Raw genomic sequence first — 19,221 nt, forward strand, 5'->3', positions numbered from 1 at the left:
CAACTCCATTTCATGCATTGTGGAACGGGGGTATTGTAGAAAGTCCAAGTTTTTCTACAATGGTTGAAAAGTGTTGTAAAGGGTGATGTGATTCATGGTTCGACAATAGTTTGTCAATGTTGTGATTCTCTTTCGATTTTTTTTTGATAACCTAACACAACTCTTGCTTGTATTGTAGAACAATCGTGGACAACATAAGTAGCATATCGTAGAAATTTTTAACACAACACTTATTAGTATTGTGAATATTACAGTTAGTACACTTGTTAGCATTGTAGAAGTACCTTTATACAACTATACTATGTGTAGTAAGACTATCTTGGACAACACATAGTTATGATTGTAAATAAACTATTTTACAATACTTGTGAATAAGATCAAACCCATATTTCAGAATATATATTTCACTTTTGTCACTACTATTTGTGAAATGTAAAGAAACAACTAGATTAAACTGAAATGTAAATAAACAATTGGATTAAACTGAAAGACTCATTCAAATTAAACCAAACCCAGAATTAAAGCATTCACATACCAATGTGATATACACAAAACATACAAAAAAGTGGCAGTGATATGTTTGTTACCAAAAGTTAAGTCTCCAAAAAGATCACAAAAGATTAAGAAGTCTATTGGTAGATTATTTTATCTTTGGGCCATGTGATAAAATTTGAAACAACATCATGAACAGTTCTGACTTCTGAAGTAGCTTGGTAGACAAGAGCATCATCCACATAATAAACCTTCACACATACAGTGTAGGCTCCAAGACCGATTGGTTTTCCATGTATCTGCTTACTTGAATCTGTTTCAGCAATTTCAGCCTCTGCAACCACCTCGTCCTCCTTGTACCAGCTTAACAACTTGCTGCCAAATAAATGTATCAATACATGAGTCATCAAGAATAGCATAACAACATGGTATTATCTCAGAATATTTCTGAGATAAAACTTTGTAGAGAACTTCAAACAATTATATTTTTAACGATGCAATAGCTTTCACATGGTGAATATCAAGACTGTAGAACATACCAATTTCACCTCCAATCGGGCGTAACCTTCTCGACTTATGGTATGTGGGGTGGGGTGTTTTGAACGATTTTCTTGCATTTTTATTCTTCTGACCTGAATAGAAAAGTAAAAAAATCATTTGACGGACTTTAAAGTTTTTAATACAAATATATAGGCATTCTATATAATAGAAATTTCTTACGCTGAATTCAATAGAGTCTACATGTTTCACAAACTCTTCCCACTCCCTAACTGTCATGGTCCTGGGCATTAACTTCTCCAGCCGTTTCTTTTGTTCTTCCCCTTGTAGCCGATCCAAAGCGTCGAGTACCAAACCAGCTTTCCTTGACCTTGCTTCTCTAAGATAAGTTGCACATATGGATCACCAATCGGTTGTTCATTAGCATTGAAGGAAATTGTTCTTTTCGGATCAGCAGAATCTAAGCATGTACAATCAGAAAGACTGATAAAGGTAATACTCACAATGTTGAAGTTCTTTAAGTAACGCCGCAATGAGTCAATCCTTAGTACTGGCAGGTTCACCTTCTGGTAATATAAGAACTATCAATATATTATTATCGTAAAGATCGATTTAGGTGCAAGAGAAGGAACTATCAGGTGTGCCTAATTCTTACTGGTTGAGGTTGATGTTTGTTAACATTTAATTGAGAGTGAGAGTTATCTCTGTAACTCATCTTGCAGGCAGGTCTTTGCATGGAAAGCGACGGAGGCTTTGGCAGTCGAACTCTAGGTCCTCTTTGTTGTTTATGGAACATCATAGAACCAGCTGTATCAAAGATTGAACAAAGACTATGAAAACAGGTTCAACAACTTGTCAATGAAGAGCAATTGTCATACAGCATATATGAGTAAGTAGTTAAGTTTGCGACGTACAAAATTCATCATCTCTAGTTCTCTGTGTCAGTGCTGCAACATGAGTTTTCAAACCCGTAAAACCTAACATTCATCTAACCCATTTCAATGAACTTCAACAGCAGCAACACAATTGATTCTCATCTGATTCTTCCTGATAGCATCACCAGTTACTCAACCTCAGACATCACCATCTAATGCAATTTCAACTTCAGCTACACCTCTGCAACCTCCACCTCAACTGCAACCCGACATTTCAATCTTAAACTTTATGTGTAGCAATCAAAATCACCACTATCAAATTCATATAAAAACCCTGTGTATTCCTTCCACGACATCCTTCACAAAGATCTACAACATACAATTGAAATTCAATTTTTTTTTTTATCAATTAACAACAATCGATCCAAACGCATAAACCATGTAAAATCCATGGTTTTTGTACAAGAAATCAACAGCGAAAAGGTGAAGTTACTGAAATTACCCGATATTCATCAACACCAACATTTCTTCGGATTCAAACAAAGTCCCAACATCAATCATTCCATCTAAGCAGCAACACCAACTCAAAATCAGGTTCGAGATTCTGCCAAGCTTGAGCTTCAATTCCTTATCTGCAATTTGAATTTCACCAATATCCTAATTTCTTCATCATAATAACCACCACCATCATATCTTGATTTCTCATCAGTTCAATCTTCTCAAACCCCTAAAATCCAGTGAACCCATCTCTGTAAGTTCAATCCCCACCTTCATTCTCCCACTTATCCATTAATTCAGCAACAAAAGCTTCATTTCTTCGACCTAGTCTTCTCGGCAAAGCAAACTTCGTACATCTGTTGTTTCTTTCTTGACTTGGCCTCAGAGGTCTCTCTAAACCGAACAAGCACATCCTAGATTTCATTTAAGTGAAGAAATCGAAGAAGAATGAGACGTTAATGACAAAGATTTAATATCTAGATTCACCGCACCACTAGGTTTTTCTTCATTTTTTCCGGCTAGAAGCTGTATTTTAAATCTTTAAATTGAGATTCAGGGTCGATTAGAGTTTCAGAAAACGGTTTTGGGGGTAAGAAATTTAGAATGAATTGAGTAAGAAACTGGAGATTTAGGGTTATGAAATTGGATTTTCTGAGAGTGATTTAGCCTCAGAAGATGAAAGTTTAGAGTGGGGAAAGAGGAGAAATTAGGGTTTGCAGAGAGAGACGCAGGTAAGAGGCGGAGAATGAGTAGAGGTTTTCTCTCCCTTCTTTAGTTTAGATAACTCAAAAATACTCTGGACCGTAGATAAGGAGGTCATACGGATTGCATAAATTATGGGACGGTGTAGATTAATTTTAAGATGCTCATACGGATTGAGAAACTTGTGTGTTTCTCTTTGTGCTAGTTTAAACTCGTGTATTCGGTTTAATTATCAACTTTCGATATACATAAATATCGAAAAAAAATATTAATAAATTTATGACATTGTTATCGACATTCTGATATAAAAAAATCCAAAAAATATATAAGAATGAAGCTGAAAACTAAGAAGTGAATTTGATAATTGGTGTGTTTCTTTGTGCTTTTGTGCTTTCTCTTTGTGCTTCCGGTTTGAATTTCGACTAGTTACATAGGTCATGAAGTAATTTCGACTAGTCATACAGGTCATGAAGTAGCTTTAGTTCACATTAGTAGCATGATACATCATAGAAATTGATGAATATGAAGCTTAGTGTCGATTCGAACTTCAAATGTGGTATAACAACATACAAACTATGAACCAAGAAGCTCTGAGAGGGTTCTGACTTCAAACTTAGCATGATACATCATCAAAATCGATAAGTATGAAGCTCAATGTCGATTCGAGCTTTAAACTTGGTATAATGGCATACAATCTATGAACCAAGAAGCTTTGAGAGGGTTTTGACTTCAAACTTAGCATTGATACATCATCAAAATCGATAAGTATGAAGCTCAATGTCGATTCGAACTTCAAACTTGGTATAATGGCATACAATCTATGAACCAAGAAGCTCTGAGAGGGTTATGACTTCAAACTTAGAATGATACATCATCGAAATTGACTAATCTAAGTCAGAAACTTGGTAAGAACGAAGAAACCATCCATTTACAGGTAAGATTCCTTCGAAATATTCTACGAAACCTTAAACAAACCTTATTTCTGCATATTATATGCATACCAGGCTCCGAGATCCAAACCTGGCCGCGAGTTGACTACTCTAAGTCATAAACTTGGTAAGAACGAAGAAACCATCCATTTACAGGTAAGATTCCTTCGAAATATTCTACGAAACCTTAAACAAATCCTATTTCTGCATATTGTATGCATACCATGCTCCGAGACTGAAACCTGGCCGCGAGTTGACTACTCTAAGTCAGAAACTTGGTAAGAACGACGAATCCATCCATTTATAGGTAAGAGTCCTTCGAGATATTCTACGAAACCTTAAACAAACCCTATTTCTGCATATTGTATGCATACCAGGTAAGATTTCTTTGGAATAATCTACGAAACCCGAGTTTCTCGTTCGGATGAACTGGATAAAAAATATATCAGAATTGAACATCCCAGGTTCCAAGATTACAAGAGTTAAAATGACCATATTACCCTTACTAGAAATAAAGGTAATAAAGATTATGGAGATTGTGAAATTACTAAACTATCCTTATCTGAAATAGGTAAAGTAAATATTACAGATAGTGAAAATGATCATATTACGCTTCATGGAAATTTGTGCAATAAATATTATGGAGATTGTGAAAATGACCTGACTACCCTTATCGAAAAATTAAAGTAAATATTACTGCTTGTGAAAATGACCATATTACCCTTCTTGGAAATTAATGCAATAAATATTATGAAGACTATGAAAATGACCAGACCACCCTTATCGGAAAATAAGTAAACTAAATATTATAAATTTTTAAAATCACCATATAACCCTTACTAGAAATAAAGGTAATAAATATTATGGAGACTGTGAAAATTACCAGACTATCCTTATTTGAAATGAGTAAAGTAAATATTACAGATAGTGAAAAATGTACATCATCAAAATCGATAAGTATGAAGCTCAATGTCGATTCGAACTTCAAACTTGGTATAATAACATACAATCTATGAATCAAGAAGCTCTGAGAGGGTTCTGACTTCAAACTTAGCATGATACATCATCGAAATTGACTACTATAAGTCAGAAACTTGGTAAGAACGAATAAACCATCCATTTACAGGTAAGATTCCTTCGAAATATTCTACGAAACCTTTAACAAACCTTATTTCTGCATATTGTATACATACCAGGCTCAGAGATCGAAACTCGGCCACGAGTTGACTACTCTAAGTAAAAAACTTGGTAAAAACGACGAATCCATCCATTTACAGGTAAGATTCCTTTGGTATATTCTACGAAACTTTAAGCAAACCTTATTCATGCATATTCTATGCATACCATGCTCCGAGATCGAAACCTGGCCGCGAGTTGACTGCTCTAAGTCAGAAACTTGGTAAGAACGACGAATCCATCTATTTATAGGTAAGATTTCTTCGAGATATTCTACGAAATCTTTAAAAAAAACCCTATTTCTGTATATTGTATGCGTACCAGGATCCGAGATCGAAACCTGGTCGTGAGTTGACTACTCTAAGTCAAAAACTTGGTAAGAACGACGAATTCATCCATTTACAGGTAAGATTCCTTCGAAATTTTTTACGAAACCTTTAAAAAAACCTATTTCTGCATATTGTATGCGTACCAGGCTCAAAGATCGAAACCTGGCCGCGAGTTGACTACTATAAGTCAGAAACTTGGTAAGAACGACGAATTCATCCATTTACAGGTAAGATTCCTTCGAGATATTCTACGAAACATTAAAAAAATCCCATTTCTGCATATTGTATGCGTACCCGGATCCAAGATCGAAACCTGGCCGTCGAATCCCCCAAAACTCATTTTTTCCCACATTCTATATTTTAACTTCAACAACACTTATAAGTGTTGTTATACGTTTCTATTAAAAAAAAAAAACAACCTAAACTTGTGAACTGTAAGGATGGTTGATGAGCTAGACATCCATGCATTAGGTTCATGTTCGAATCTCCCCTCTAACGTATTTTTCATTATCATATTTTTGTGTTCTTCAACAACACTTGTGAGAATTGTGATAGGCTAAGTCACTACACTTATGAAACAAAGTTGTTATACCTAAATGTCGTCACAACAGTTTTGCTAAAGGAGTTGTCGTTTGTTTTCTTAGCGCAACCCCTTGTTCCTAAGGGTTGGTAGTGATGATATACGACAACTCTTCCTTTGAAACCAGTTGTAAAACATAGGACTTTCTACGATGTATAGCGAAGTGTTGTAAATCTCCAGTTATAGATGTATATTTTTCCCGTAGTGATGTTATGCAGTCGTGAAAATATGACTGCATAATGCATTATGCATCGAGAAAATTGTTGCACAATCTTTTATGCATCGAGAAAATAGATGCATAACCTGATATGCATCCGTAAATATGGATGCATACTGCATTATGCATCAATTTTTTATGTACACACTAAAATCAACCAAAATAATGGTTACATAACTTGTTATAGATGCATAATTTGTTATGCAGTTGAGAAAATGGTTGCATAATTCGTTATGCGTCTGCAAAATGTGTTATGCATCTTTTTTGGTGGATGCATAATGGTTATGAAGTCAGTTTTCGAAATTTTTCCTAAAATGATGATGACCTCCGATTTTTTCGTGAATTTTTTTTTATATTGTTGTTTGTACTCGTTGCGTAGCTCTCTTAAAAAGATTTCCAACGATATAAAATTTGTAAGATTCCAAGGCGCGGATTTTTAGATATGTTATATCCAAGTTGTGTTGCCAATTATACCCCTGATGCATAACCCGTCATGCGCATGCATAATCCGTCATGCAGACATTTTTAATAATTTTATATAATTATGGGTGTCACGGAAATAATTATGGGTGTCACGGTACTTAAAATTAATTGTGGGCCTGACAATGAGAATATTATTTTTTTGGGCGTGCGCCTAATTTTTCCAAACAAAAACCCATCCGCTACCCGTTACCCATAAGACTGGGGCGGGGATGGGGGATGGGTTTCTCATGAATATCCATAACATTAGAAAAGATATTTAGAATTCTGTCATAATCCCATATATCGTTATACCAGGTTTTTTCTTCCAATTATTCTTGGTTGCAATCAAATAAGCTTGATTATAATGTGGAATTAATAATTAACATTGTAAGATCGACCATTAATAGCATAATAACATGTAAGAGTGAGTTATAGAAATACCTTATGCACACTGTATTCCTAGGAAATATCTATAAATGTTATATGAAACAATCACTCAACCCTACATATGAAAGGTACATGACGGATATGGGGTGAGGACTTTCCCATCCCCACCCCATCCTCGCATCACTAATATCGGGATTATCCATATCCCGCCCCATTCCCCGTTTGTTCGGATAAAACCCTACCCAATAGGAGCGGGTCCTTACGGAAATGGGTATGGGTGGGGAAAATTTCCATCCCTAGTCCCAGCTCGATTTGGGCTCCCTTCAACAAGAATCCTATTGGGGGTCTATATGAATCCTCCCTAAGAGCAACTGCAGTGGACGACTAAGAGCAAATTTCTAGTCGAGTGGGCTGGCGTAGTGGGACGGACCATCGATCAAAATTTGATCAAAGAGTAAAACCCAGACCAAATTTGATCGGCGATCAAGACCAAACCCAGATATAGTCGAGCGGTCGTATAGTTCACGCCCCACCACCAGACGGTTATATAATCTACGTCCCACACCAGGCGTACGTAAAGTCTCCGCACCACACCAGGCGTACGTAAAGTCTACGCTCCACATGGGGCGTACGTAAAGTCTACGCCCCATTTTTTTTTTTAATTTTGTATGGGGCGGGCATTATACCCCCGCCCCATTCTTTGTTTTCCAAATTTTTTTTTGTGGGGCGGGCTTTATACCTCCGCCCCACTTCTTTCTTTTTTTTTTCTTTTTTTTTTTTAAGAATCTCCCCAATCAGGCGGACGTATATCCCACGCCCCACACCAGGCGAATATATAGTGTACGCTCGATCAAATTTAGTCTTTCACCCGTAACGTCACACACCAGACTAAACTCAAATTTGATCGTTTGTTTTGGTCTTTGATCTTTGGTTATGATCGTACCACTGTGGACGCTCTAAGAGCATCCACAATCATGACCAAATTCGGGGACTATACCCAAATTTGGTCCAAAAACCAGCCACAGTGGAAGGGACTAAAGCTATATATGGTATGGAAAATTAGGGTTTGAGACTAAATGTAGTCACTAACCAGACCAAATCAACATATAGTGGGGCGCATGTATTAATAGCGTTTGAGACAAGTATAATGAACGTTTGTATCCAGGCGGAAATAAAACCAACGTTTGAATAGGGCGCAGTTATTAGCTCCGCCCAGCCAAACTCATATAATACCTGCGCCTCACACCAGGCGTGGTTAATATATCCGCCCAAAATGGGGACCTGTGTGTTTGTCGTGTACAACGTCCCATGAAACGTATCTTTTATCCCCGTCTCACTCCATGCGTTTGTAATACTTACGCCCCTATCCAAGCGTGCGCAATACCAGCGTCTCATACGTACGTTCACAATACCCACGCCTCACTGTCATACGCTCGTTATACTTACGTTTAACTTGGGGCGCTATTATATCGTCCGCCTGATTAAATTTTAGTCTTTCACCACTGCATTTCACCTCCACTATACCCAATTTTTTTTAGCTTTTAGTATGGCTTTTAGTATTTAGTCCCTTTCATGACTGTGGTTGCTCTAAACGAGTCCACCTTATACTAAATCTGAACCGCTTAATAAAACAATTCGTAACCGTTGATCTAGCACTTTAGGGTTTGGAAATTTGCGTTTATTAGTCTCCTGGCTAGAAATAAAACCCTCTCTCTCCTTTGCTCTCGTTCTCTTTCACATTTTCCAGAGCGGCGATAGAAAAACCCTAATCCAGGAGTAAGTAGATCGAAGAAGAAGAAGAAGATGGTTCAGAGGCTTATTTACCGATCAAGACACAGTTATGCCACCAAATCCAACCAAAACAGGGTTGTCAAAACCCCTGGTTAGTTCCCTTCTTCAATCTTTTCTGTATAAACCCTAGCTAAATCCACTTCCATGATGATGAACTATTAGTTACTGGTTTTCTTATTGAATATTGCTTATAGTTTTAGAAAAATATGTGTCGGTAAAATCTACTTTTATCTGTAAATGCGATGTTCATCTCTAGTCATTTTATAGATGGGTTTGTTGGGGTTAATCCATCTTGATCTGAACCCTTCTTTATTTGCTGATGATAGTGGTTGTGATCTTGATCTGTTTTTTAGATATCTATTATTAGCAATCTTTTTATGTAGCTTCATCAATATTTCTGTTTTATAAAATAAGGTTTCCTATGTTTAATGTTTTCTGATTGGATTTGTAGGTGGAAACAATGTTTACCAGAGGACTAAGAAGAGGGCAAGTGGACCTAAGTGCCCTGTTACTGGAAAGAGAATCCAAGGGGTATGAAATTACATGTTTTATATTATAATTTCTAGGACTACTAGAGATAAAGAGTTTACTTGGGTATAAAATCTATCAGCTCATAAGTCTGTTTAGCTGTGTTTTTATTGTTATTAGTTATTGTTATTTATGTGTTCAATGGTTTCTCTTTCAAATGTACTTGCAAGATGCCTATGTTAACTAAGTTTGTAGTCTCTGTGAAACTGGCTTTGTAAAGATTTCATGATAAAATGATATTGGTTTGAAAAAGATTTAATGTAGTTGTATAGCTCAAATGTATCAGGTGATACTGCCTAGGAAACTGTTGTATGTTGGCTTAATGTCTGTGAAACTGGCTTTGCTAAGACTTCTTGATAAATGATTTTTGTTGTGAAAAATATTTATTGTAGTTGTATAGCTCAAATATGTATCAGGTGGTACTGCCTAGAATGGCTTTATCAACACGTTACTCATGCTAATTATGTGATCTTTGCTGTGAAAAAGGGTTAATGTAGTCATACAGCTTGAGTAATTCTTAGGTAGTACTATTTAAGAAGCTTAGGTATGTTGATTATAAATTAACAAGTGAAGTTCTATAAAATGATTGCACTTATGCTACAAAGTTTAGTCTTATGGTATATTTTCTAATGTGTTACTTGGAGTTCTTAATGAGTGCTGCTGTCTTCAATATGATTTAGTTTGATTTAGTTTTCCAGTTAGCCTTGAATAGTCTTTACTGTGTTGCAATTTCTTGATTACAGATATCCTATTGCCCTGTGCTAACAAATGTTGCAAAGTTCTTGATGTGAAATCATGTTTCTATATGATTCATGTACTTCTTGCTGCCTACACTATGTCTGGAGATGATTGCTTTATGGTATAATGACTAATGTTGTTATCATTGCTTCAGATTCCTCACTTGAGGCCTGCAGAGTACAAGAGGAGTAGGCTCTCCAGGAATAGAAGGACTGTCAACCGTGCTTATGGTGGAGTTTTATCTGGAAGCGCAGTCAGAGAAAGGTTTGTGACATTTTTCTGTAATCTATTTTGAGACCATTGCAGTAACTTGAACGAATGTCGTTAGCTAAAAAATTCTGTGTTTTATGTGTAGGATTATCCGTGCTTTCTTGGTTGAGGAGCAGAAGATTGTCAAGAAGGTTTTGAAGATCCAGAAACAGAAGGAGAAGGTTGCTGGAAAGAGCTAGATTTGTGAGAACTTTTTCGGAGTTATATTAGCTGAAAGAAATTTCAGACTTTCAAGTAGATTATGATGATGATGATTTGTGACAGAAATATGGGTTTAAAATGTTGGTACCTTTTCAATAGTATTTTCAGTTTTCTTTTTGAGTTTTAATTCCAAATACTTCTGAGCTCTTCTATCATTAATATCTATGACAAATCCATCATCAGGATTACGACTATTCAGCTACTCATTTAGCTGGCTTTGTGTTGGTGAAACCTCTTATGCAAATGATTTTCGTCTTTAGAAAATCTTAGGGGTCGAATCTAATTATTGCTTATTGTTTATCTGCCTTAGACCTCCAATGGTCATTGTGTGTGTTTCCTATGTGGCAACACATATAAGACATCCTCAATCTATTTTTCCTAAATCATCTCCAACAGTATTACATGTAATCTCTTTTTTTTGATTAGCATAACTATTATTTTTCATAATTAAGATTTTATTAGAGCTAAAAATGGTTAGTTAATATATTAAAGGCAATTCAATTAAGTAAAAGCTGACTAGGATGGTAGATAATGTCAAGGGGAATGTCTAAAACTAGACATTCACCTTGACAATGTCTACCCAAAGTCATCTATACATTGGTTTAGACATCAAGATTGGAGACTGATTTTAGAGAAAATGGATGTGTATCCTAGATGGATTTTGACATTTATCTCCACGCACATGCCATTGGAGAAGCTCTTAGAAATAAGACCAGAGTTCAATTACAAGAAATGGAAGATCACAGTTCAATTAAAAACGAATGGAAACAAACTGAACACATATTTATGGTACATAAGCAATTCTGTAACATTGCATAAAAAGAAAGCAATTTCGTATATTACAACTCAAAAAACATATTGCAGATATCATATCCCCAATGCAATCAGCATATGTCCCAGGCAGACTAATCTCAGAAAACATTTGTCTTGTTCAGGAACTTGTCAAAGCTATGAAGAAGAAGAGAGGTAGAATTGGTCACTTGACTCTAAAAATGGACATGTCAAGGACAAACTGGAATGGGTTTTTCTAATGGAGGTTCTAAGGCAGTTTAGTTTCAATGAAAAGTTTTGTCATCTTATACTTCAATGCATAAGTACTACTTTCATTGAAATAATGATAAATGGATCTCCTTCTTCTTCTTTTAAGCCCTCAAAGGGTATCAGACAAGGAGATCCATTATCTCCTTACTTTTTCATTCTGGCTATGGAAGCATTTTCAAGACAATTAAATCATCTTGAGAATACAAGAAAACTCACTGGGATGAAAATCTCAAGATCAACTCCTAAAATCAACCACTTATTGTTTACAGATGATTGTCTTCTGTTTTGCAAGGAAAGCTTAACTCAAACCAATAAGCTCCTTCAAGTCATAGAAGATTTCAGTTCATGTTCAGGTCAATTGATCAATTTCCATAAATCAGCTGTATACTTCAGTAGGAATACAAGCCCTTCATGTGGTCAAATTATTAGTGGTGTCTTACAAGTCAGGCAGCTTTGTATCAATGAGGAAAAATATCTTGGTCTACGTTTTTTTGTTGGAAGAAACAAGAAGATTCCATTCTCTAATCTCATAGAGAAAATGGATTCTAGACTTTCAAGATGGGTATCTATAAATATATCTGAAGCTGGTAGATCAGTTATGGTTAAGAATGTCTCTAATGCTATACCAGTTCATCATATGATAAGTTTCAAGTTGCCGGATGAAACCATCACTAAGTTGAACTCAACACAGCAGAAGTTTTGGAGGAAAAAGAAAACAAACAAAGGTAAGCCAGCTATATCATGGAAAAATGTCAGTAAACCTAAAGAAGAAGGGGGTCTTGGTTTCAGAGATCTCAAGTTGTTCAATAGAGCTTTGTTGGCAAAGTCTGCATGGAAACTGTGTACAGATCATACTTCAGTTTGTGCTAAATCTCTCAAGGCCAAATACTTCCCTGATGGCAAAGTTTTCAACATCAAAAATAATCATAATTCTACCTGGTCCTGGAGAAGCATAAGCTTTGAGCTTCAGTTCATTAAAAAATATAGTTGCTGGAGCATTGGAGATGGTCATGACTCATGACATCTTAATTTGGAGTTATAAATGGATACCTGATCTGGAAGCTCCACCAACTCCAAAAGATAATGCAACAAATGCCCTGAACTATACTCATGTTTCTCAGTTACTTTCAAGCACTGGGGGTTGGAATGTGGATCTAGTTTTCTCTCTTTTTGATGCTGCAATTGCAAGATTAATTCTCAGTATGACTGTGCATCCTCAGCAAAAGGATAGAATGGTCTGGACTCTTGAAAGGAATGGAAATTTTTCTGTGAAATCTGCTTACAGGAAGATGTTTGAGGAACAAAATAGCAATCAAACTGTTGGAGCAAGAATGCAAGACATTTTCAAAAGACTCTGGAAGCTGCCTATGTTGCCAAGAATTACACAGTTTCTCTGGAAATGCCTCAAAGACATTCTGCAAACAAGAGATAAGCTGTCTTATGTTATCCAGAATGGAGATTATAACCTCCCTTTGTGTAATCATACTCTAGAAACTTCTTCTCATATCATACTACACTGCAACTTCTCTAGAGCAGTTTGGTTTGCAGTGCTGGGAATTCACATTCAAAGTGGTTCGGATATGGTAGAGTGGTTCTGCAATTGGGTTGAGAGATTTCGGAACAAACAAATTCAGCAGGAGGAAGTCTGTAAAGTTGCAATTGTGGCCTGGTGCATTTGGACAGCCAGGTGTGACACCGTGTTCAAAGGATTGAAGCTATCTCCAGAACCGGTCATTCACAGATCTAAGTTAGAAATCGAGCTGCTCAAGATCAAACCTAATATCCCTGCTGTTCAAGTCACTAAACAAACTAGAACTAACCTCCATTGGTCTCCACCTCCTGTGGGCACTTATAAAATAAATATTGATGGTTCTTTTCACTATACCAATAAAACAGGAGGCATTGGACTTATAGTTCGTGATTTTGCAGGTACACATTGGGGATCAAAATGCATCTACATAGAAGCAGCAAGGAGTCCAGAGCAAGTGGAATGCAAAGGATTATGGGAGGCAGTGCACTGGGCTAAGGAGAGGCACATGGAAAGAGTACAATTTGAGCTGGACTCACAAATAGTTGCAGATGCAATGAACAAGAATAATACTAGTGCAGACTGGAGGATCCCTAATTTGATTCTTGACATTAAGGATATTTTTAAGAATATTAATTCTTGGTGCTGTAGTTATGTGCCTAAGCAAAAGAACAAGGTAGTTGATACCTTAGCTAAGTTAGCAAGAGTTAATCGTCTTAGTAGTGTGTGGTTATCTGTCATGTCTGAAGAAATTCTATTTCAAGTTCAGGAAGACGCAAATTATGTAACCATTTCAAGTTAATCAATAAAAACTTTGTTGTTTCAAAAAAAACAACAACTTATTATTGTAAAGGAAGGCACTGGTCATGGAAGAGTAGGGATTTGGTTAGGTGCTGGATTGTTTGAGTGACAACTTTTTATAATGCTGCATAAGGGTTTCAAACTTTTTTGCAGGAGGAAAACATTCTTTTACTTCAGGAAGGTCACTCAGAGTATGCAGCAAATTGATGAGAAATGGGTTCTTCTCTGGGTGGATAAGCTTAACACCACCTACTTTCTCAAAAGTTTTATAAGGACCCAAAATTCCAATCAGAGTTATGCTTAAAAATATTGGAGATTCACCATCAAATGCTGGTTTGTCGTTCGAATAAAATTCTTTAATCCCTTCCTCCAGCACTTCTAGGTTCTTTGCAAATTCTTTCATTCCCTTGTCTTGTTCTTCTCCTTGTTTTCTCATAGCGGTGATTAAGTTTTTGAATAACTGCAGACATGAAAGTACTAGGATTAGTTGGTATGCCCAAGCTCTATGAGATGCAAATCATGTTGGTACAAGTTAAAAATATAGTTAACATTTACCTGATCATCAATATATTTTTCCCAAAAGCGAATTCTGGCTCTTCCGTAGGGGTCTGTTGGGAATAAACGGGGAGCAGTTTTCCAGTTCTCATCGATGTATTCTAAGATGACAAGTGACTCCACAATTGGTTTCCCTTTATGTACCAGAACTGGCACCTTCCCATGAACTGGATTATATTTGAGGAGGTCATCGCTCTTGTTGGGTAGATTTTCTTCAAAATATTCGTAAGGTATACCTTTAAGCTTGAGAGCTAACTCGACCCTCTTTGAGAAACCACTAGCCCACATCCCATGTAACTTCACCTCTGCTTGCTTTTCTTTCTCCATTATTCTCAAAGTTTTACTACTATTTGTTTCTATTGATTTGAAACCTTTTTCTTGTGGGTGTTCTGAACTTCATTTTCTTGTAGCTTTATATAGAACAGTTAAGATGTCAATTTAGCAAATATTGTTCTTGATCCTTTAAGATTATGCTTTTTGAATCGTTATCTGTTGAGCTCACTTTAAAATTTGAATTCATCTTGGTCAAACTTGTTCAGTAAAAGAAGTATAGTTAATATTATCCATCTACAGTGAAATTTGAAAAAAAAATGATATTGTTATCATGTCAAACATTTCTTCATCCTTATGATTTACTTGTGAAAGACGATAGCATTTTATATACTTCTTGATATTAGTTTCAACATTTTGATTCACGTTAAGCGTATTTTACCCGCACACCTCAAAACGTCAAGAAATTATGTCAAAACTAAAAATATTATGTCAAGAATGGGATTCGAACCCATGCCCTTTCGAACCAGTTCCTGAAACTGGCGCCTTAGATCAACTCGGCCATCTTGACTTTTTGTACCGGAATTCTAATCAACTCAATTCATAAACAAACGTAACTAATCGGCCCGCCGTTAAGCTAAAATCGCACACGCCTCCTCCTTGATATATTGCCAACTCTTATTTACATGTAAACATTATTATCTCAAATTTTTGTCCTTGAAAAACAACACCGAGTAGTCTTTTTTTCCACCACAAGTAATTACACGTACAGTTGCCCGGTGAAAGAACTTCAGATTATCGGATGTTCCCGAAGTGACAATTGTGATAAGTTTTTACTGGGGTTTACATAGTCATGCGAGAAGAACGGTAGAAACCAATAGTGTTAGTATATTATATTATTAAGTTCCACTTAACATGGGCAACCTGGATATGTGCCGTTTATGCCCAAGGGCTAGCTTTAACGACGAGAACCTGAGCTAGCTAACGAGGAAGTATGGATAATGCATTTGTGAATACATCATGTGCCACATTATGGGAGACGACCAGCAGAGGCAAAGGAAAGTCTTTTCTCAACTTGCCGCTTTCATGATGGCGGAACAAAGGAAAGTTTGAAGCAAAATGGAACGGATAAACAATTTGAAAATGCTGAAGACGTACTGGTGAGAAAATAGAGGCGTCTCTTTTGAAATTGTTAAGGGTTACTTATAGATATTTGAGAGAAGACCAAAGACTAAGCTTTCAACGAATTTGGTAACATACAGGCTGAAGAGAAATGATTTACCGATCCATTCCCCAGCTTTAACAAGACGTTAGATTTATGGGGGTTTGTTAGTTCTTTTTGTTATTAAGGTTGCATTTTACAAGCCTAATAAGTTAACAAAGGAGGAGATTCTCATGTCATGTTAACACATTAATCAAAATTTGAAGCTTCTAAAAATCTTGTTATATTCTGTATCATAAAGACCAAAATGAAAGAGTACTTAAACTAATCCAATGTGAAAAGTTGGAATAGAGAAAAACTGTACACTAGCTAATACAGTAACTAAAACAAAATATGTTTTTAAGCCTACACTGACTGGAAACTAATTATTAAACAGATAAAATTACTATTTCCGTTGTGCCGGTCAAGTATAACACTTGTTTGTAGAGAAACTTGTTGAAATGTCACTAGGACATGGCAGAGAGTCCCATGTCAAGTTTGATATAGGTAGGTAGAAAGGAAAATCAACTGACCGAACTGTTCCCCATTGATCAGAAGCGCTCAAAGTATTCGTAGTTCTCCTCAACCAAGCTTCTTCGTCTTCTCCAAAACTTATATTTCCCTGCATCTCTTGTGGCAGCATAGCAGAGAAACCGCCATATTCTTGTTGTGTTCCACTGAAGTTTATATCGTCAGGGCAATCATCGGTATCTCCAAGTAATGCAGGGGGGAAGTTTAAAAGCATTGAAGCAATTTCAGCTGTATACTTGGCATTTCCTGCCATATCGAGAGACGAGAACATGAAATTTGAAGAGAGATCTCCATTGAAAGTGGGATGCTGAGATTGCTTGCACATTGTTGGGTTAATATCGTGCTTGTAAGACGGGATATTAACAGGACTGAAGCTAGTAGGAGAGCACTGTTGCAAATTATTATTACAAGAAAATTGGATTGTTGAGCCAGCTTCAGAAATGCATGACACACTCTCTTTGCTGAAATGTGTGTAGTTAATATTTTTATTAGGTATCTGAGACCCATTAAGTTCAGGTATTGGAGAGACCCATGAGTGGGAAAGTGCTCTTTGTGCCATGGAGTTAGTTTTCTTGAAGATTCTGCAAATAGCCCATGAATCCTGTAACAACGGAGAAAAAACAACGAATCGTTTTAATTAGTTCGTATAACTATATGATTCAGATAGCAAGTTTAGCTTAAAAAAATTGATGGTATTCGGAAAAAAGAAGTTACATTGACAGGTAGAGTTTTGTCAGTAAATCTCTTGGGAGTGGCTGGATTAGTGAGAGAAGGAAGTCTAAATTCATGCATCATCCAGTCTGTTTTGACTCCTTTTGCTGCTCTACCTGTATAGAACACAAGGGACTTCTTAAGGCCGATACACTTCGTTCCTTCTGACGAGTAAATAGGTCTGTCCGTTCCAGTGGCTTTCCAGAAACCAGCTCCAGTTACTCGATTAGGCCTCGCGCTGTTTCTGTATTTTCTGTCCCTTGGACAGTAAAAATACCATTCTTTTTCTCCTGTTGTCGACAGCTCTTCTTGCAAAAAGTAAAAGAAAAAAAAAACTCAGTCAGTTCATGCAACTTAATCGTCAGATTCTGAAAAACAACATAGGAATTATAAGACTTTGACATTACTGGTTTTCAAAAGATTGGCAAAACCAGGAATAATGCCTGGCAAGCTCTTGCAAGAAAAAAACAAAGAAGAAAAATGGTATAAAAAACATAGAAAAAGCCGTTCGGATATAATGAACGGAATCCATTTTTAAAGCCATTTCCTGTTAAACAAGATAACATGAAAGAATCCATGCAGTAAAAAGGTTGCATACTTGGAAGATCCCATGGATCATATTTGTAGATATCAAGCTGCTTTATAAGTTCAATTGAAAGAGGTCTCTGTTGAATCTTTCTCTTCAAATAAAACCCAACAAGTTCTTCGTCAGTCGGATGAAACCGAAAACCAGGCAACATAATATCATCCAACTTATCAGAATCATACTTGTCATCCATCTCTCTGGCTGGCTAATAAGCAACTCTGAAACTGAGGTGAAAAAGTATAGCAGCTGAAACAAAATGAAAGATGAGTCTTTCTCTTGAACTGTAGCGAGTGAGTGATGAAAGCAAAAAGAAAAGCTAGCTATAACATGAAGTTCAATGAAATGTTGGTTTATGAGGTCATTATATGGTTCCCAAGAAGGTGATATCTTCCGAAGCTTCAGCCGCCTTTTCGGGGATTACTGTAATAGACGCTGTATTAGTGTATGGAATTATGTGATCATATTATACAGTATTTAAACAAAAAACTCTTACTGTATAAGTGAACAACTACCAAGAAACCTAAGTCAAAGAGATCTGATTTCAATGAAAGGACTACTCCTTCAATCTCTTGAATCTTGATGAAACTACTCTACCACCATTTGATGTGGTTTTTAAATCCAAATTTGAAGTATCTCAAGATGACTACAATCTCAGCAGTTTTTTGAGATTATAAAAATCAGTCATGAAAACTTACAAATCAAGACAAAACAAGAGCTTCTAAGATGAAAAACAAATTCCAATACAAGATTTCAAATTTATATTCAATCCCAAAGATTCTCTGCAAATTCCTGTGAGACCCTTTTAAGAGTTAAGATATGTTGATTATTTTACTTGTTTGTTTAAGGATCCAAAAATCCGAAGTTCTATTCTTTCTACAGTTGCTTCTATTCTCATCTCTGACCTGTCAGAGAGGGGTGGTTTGGATGTTACGGAAGATTCCTAGTATTAAAAGGTGGGGGACCTTGTTGGCATTTTAGTTTGCTTAAAACATAAACACAAACACTAAGTAAACCCTTAAATAATGACCTACCAAACCATGTTTTAAGGAACATCTAAAGAACACTTCCATTTATAGGTAAAATCGACTTGTTGGGGTTTGCATCTCTTCTTGTTCTTGGAGTAGTCCCCTTGTTAGCATAGTGACTCTTTTGCCCTCATAAATGTGACTTTAATTTGAATAATATCGTTATCACGCTCCATAGTATGTCATGTCATTATGTGGTCTAGAATTTACTCCTTTTTCTTTTTTTTTTCTCTTTCTTTTCTTCTTCTGGAAATCTATACTGTGGCATATAATTCATCCTCTTACTACTTCGTTACTTT

The 19,221-nt window shown here is 36.3% G+C and overlaps 3 protein-coding genes and 1 non-coding gene across 5 annotated transcripts; 1 reads left to right on the forward strand and 3 right to left on the reverse strand.

The window, feature by feature from the left end:
* Window positions 1–8,843: 8,843 nt before the first annotated feature.
* LOC113281629 (60S ribosomal protein L34-1) lies at window positions 8,844–10,899 on the forward strand. Its single transcript, XM_026530416.1, has 4 exons — window positions 8,844–9,027; window positions 9,388–9,467; window positions 10,357–10,466; window positions 10,558–10,899. The coding sequence occupies exons 1-4, from the start codon at window positions 8,949–8,951 to the stop codon at window positions 10,649–10,651; spliced, it is 363 nt and encodes a 120-aa protein (XP_026386201.1). The 5' UTR covers window positions 8,844–8,948; the 3' UTR covers window positions 10,652–10,899.
* Window positions 10,900–13,998: 3,099 nt separating this feature from the next.
* On the reverse strand, window positions 13,999–14,996 carry LOC113277436 (glutathione S-transferase U10-like). Its single transcript, XM_026526535.1, has 2 exons — window positions 14,599–14,996; window positions 13,999–14,503 (listed from the first exon to the last, which is right to left on the reverse strand). The coding sequence occupies exons 1-2, from the start codon at window positions 14,923–14,925 to the stop codon at window positions 14,129–14,131; spliced, it is 702 nt and encodes a 233-aa protein (XP_026382320.1). The 5' UTR covers window positions 14,926–14,996; the 3' UTR covers window positions 13,999–14,128.
* A 362-nt stretch (window positions 14,997–15,358) lies between these two features.
* Window positions 15,359–15,439, reverse strand: TRNAL-CAG. Its single transcript has one exon. It is a non-coding gene; the product is annotated as a tRNA-Leu (tRNA).
* Window positions 15,440–16,410: 971 nt separating this feature from the next.
* LOC113277435 (protein FEZ-like) lies at window positions 16,411–18,445 on the reverse strand. Of its 2 annotated transcripts, none has more exons than XM_026526534.1 (3): window positions 17,910–18,445; window positions 17,315–17,616; window positions 16,411–17,201 (listed from the first exon to the last, which is right to left on the reverse strand). In XM_026526534.1, exons 1-3 carry the CDS (start codon window positions 18,088–18,090, stop codon window positions 16,494–16,496), a joined length of 1,191 nt encoding a protein of 396 aa, XP_026382319.1. In that variant the 5' UTR covers window positions 18,091–18,445; the 3' UTR covers window positions 16,411–16,493. The 2 variants fall into 2 exon arrangements, with proteins under 2 accessions (XP_026382319.1, XP_026382318.1); XM_026526533.1 differs by having other exon boundaries at window positions 17,315–17,619.
* Between the last annotated feature and the right edge of the window lie 776 nt (window positions 18,446–19,221).

Source organism: Papaver somniferum, chromosome 5, assembly GCF_003573695.1.
Source record: "Papaver somniferum cultivar HN1 chromosome 5, ASM357369v1, whole genome shotgun sequence".
In the NCBI taxonomy this organism is placed as follows: domain Eukaryota; kingdom Viridiplantae; phylum Streptophyta; class Magnoliopsida; order Ranunculales; family Papaveraceae; genus Papaver; species Papaver somniferum.

What these genes read in the sequence shown, in the direction of transcription:
- LOC113277435 (XM_026526533.1), bottom strand. Translation starts at nt 18,090, where the DNA reads ATGGATGACAAGTATGATTCTGATAAGTTGGATGATATTATGTTGCCT. An exon ending in TGATCCATGGGATCTTCCAA is followed by an intron (nt 17,620 to 17,909) that starts GTATGCAACCTT and finishes ACTTTTTGCAAG; the next exon opens with AAGAGCTGTCGACAACAGGA. An exon ending in ACAAAACTCTACCTGTCAAT is followed by an intron (nt 17,202 to 17,314) that starts GTAACTTCTTTT and finishes CCGTTGTTACAG; the next exon opens with GATTCATGGGCTATTTGCAG.
- LOC113281629 (XM_026530416.1), top strand. Translation starts at nt 8,949, where the DNA reads ATGGTTCAGAGGCTTATTTACCGATCAAGACACAGTTATGCCACCAAA. An exon ending in CAGGGTTGTCAAAACCCCTG is followed by an intron (nt 9,028 to 9,387) that starts GTTAGTTCCCTT and finishes TTGGATTTGTAG; the next exon opens with GTGGAAACAATGTTTACCAG. An exon ending in CTGGAAAGAGAATCCAAGGG is followed by an intron (nt 9,468 to 10,356) that starts GTATGAAATTAC and finishes TCATTGCTTCAG; the next exon opens with ATTCCTCACTTGAGGCCTGC.
- LOC113277436 (XM_026526535.1), bottom strand. Translation starts at nt 14,925, where the DNA reads ATGGAGAAAGAAAAGCAAGCAGAGGTGAAGTTACATGGGATGTGGGCT. An exon ending in AAAAATATATTGATGATCAG is followed by an intron (nt 14,504 to 14,598) that starts GTAAATGTTAAC and finishes TCATGTCTGCAG; the next exon opens with TTATTCAAAAACTTAATCAC.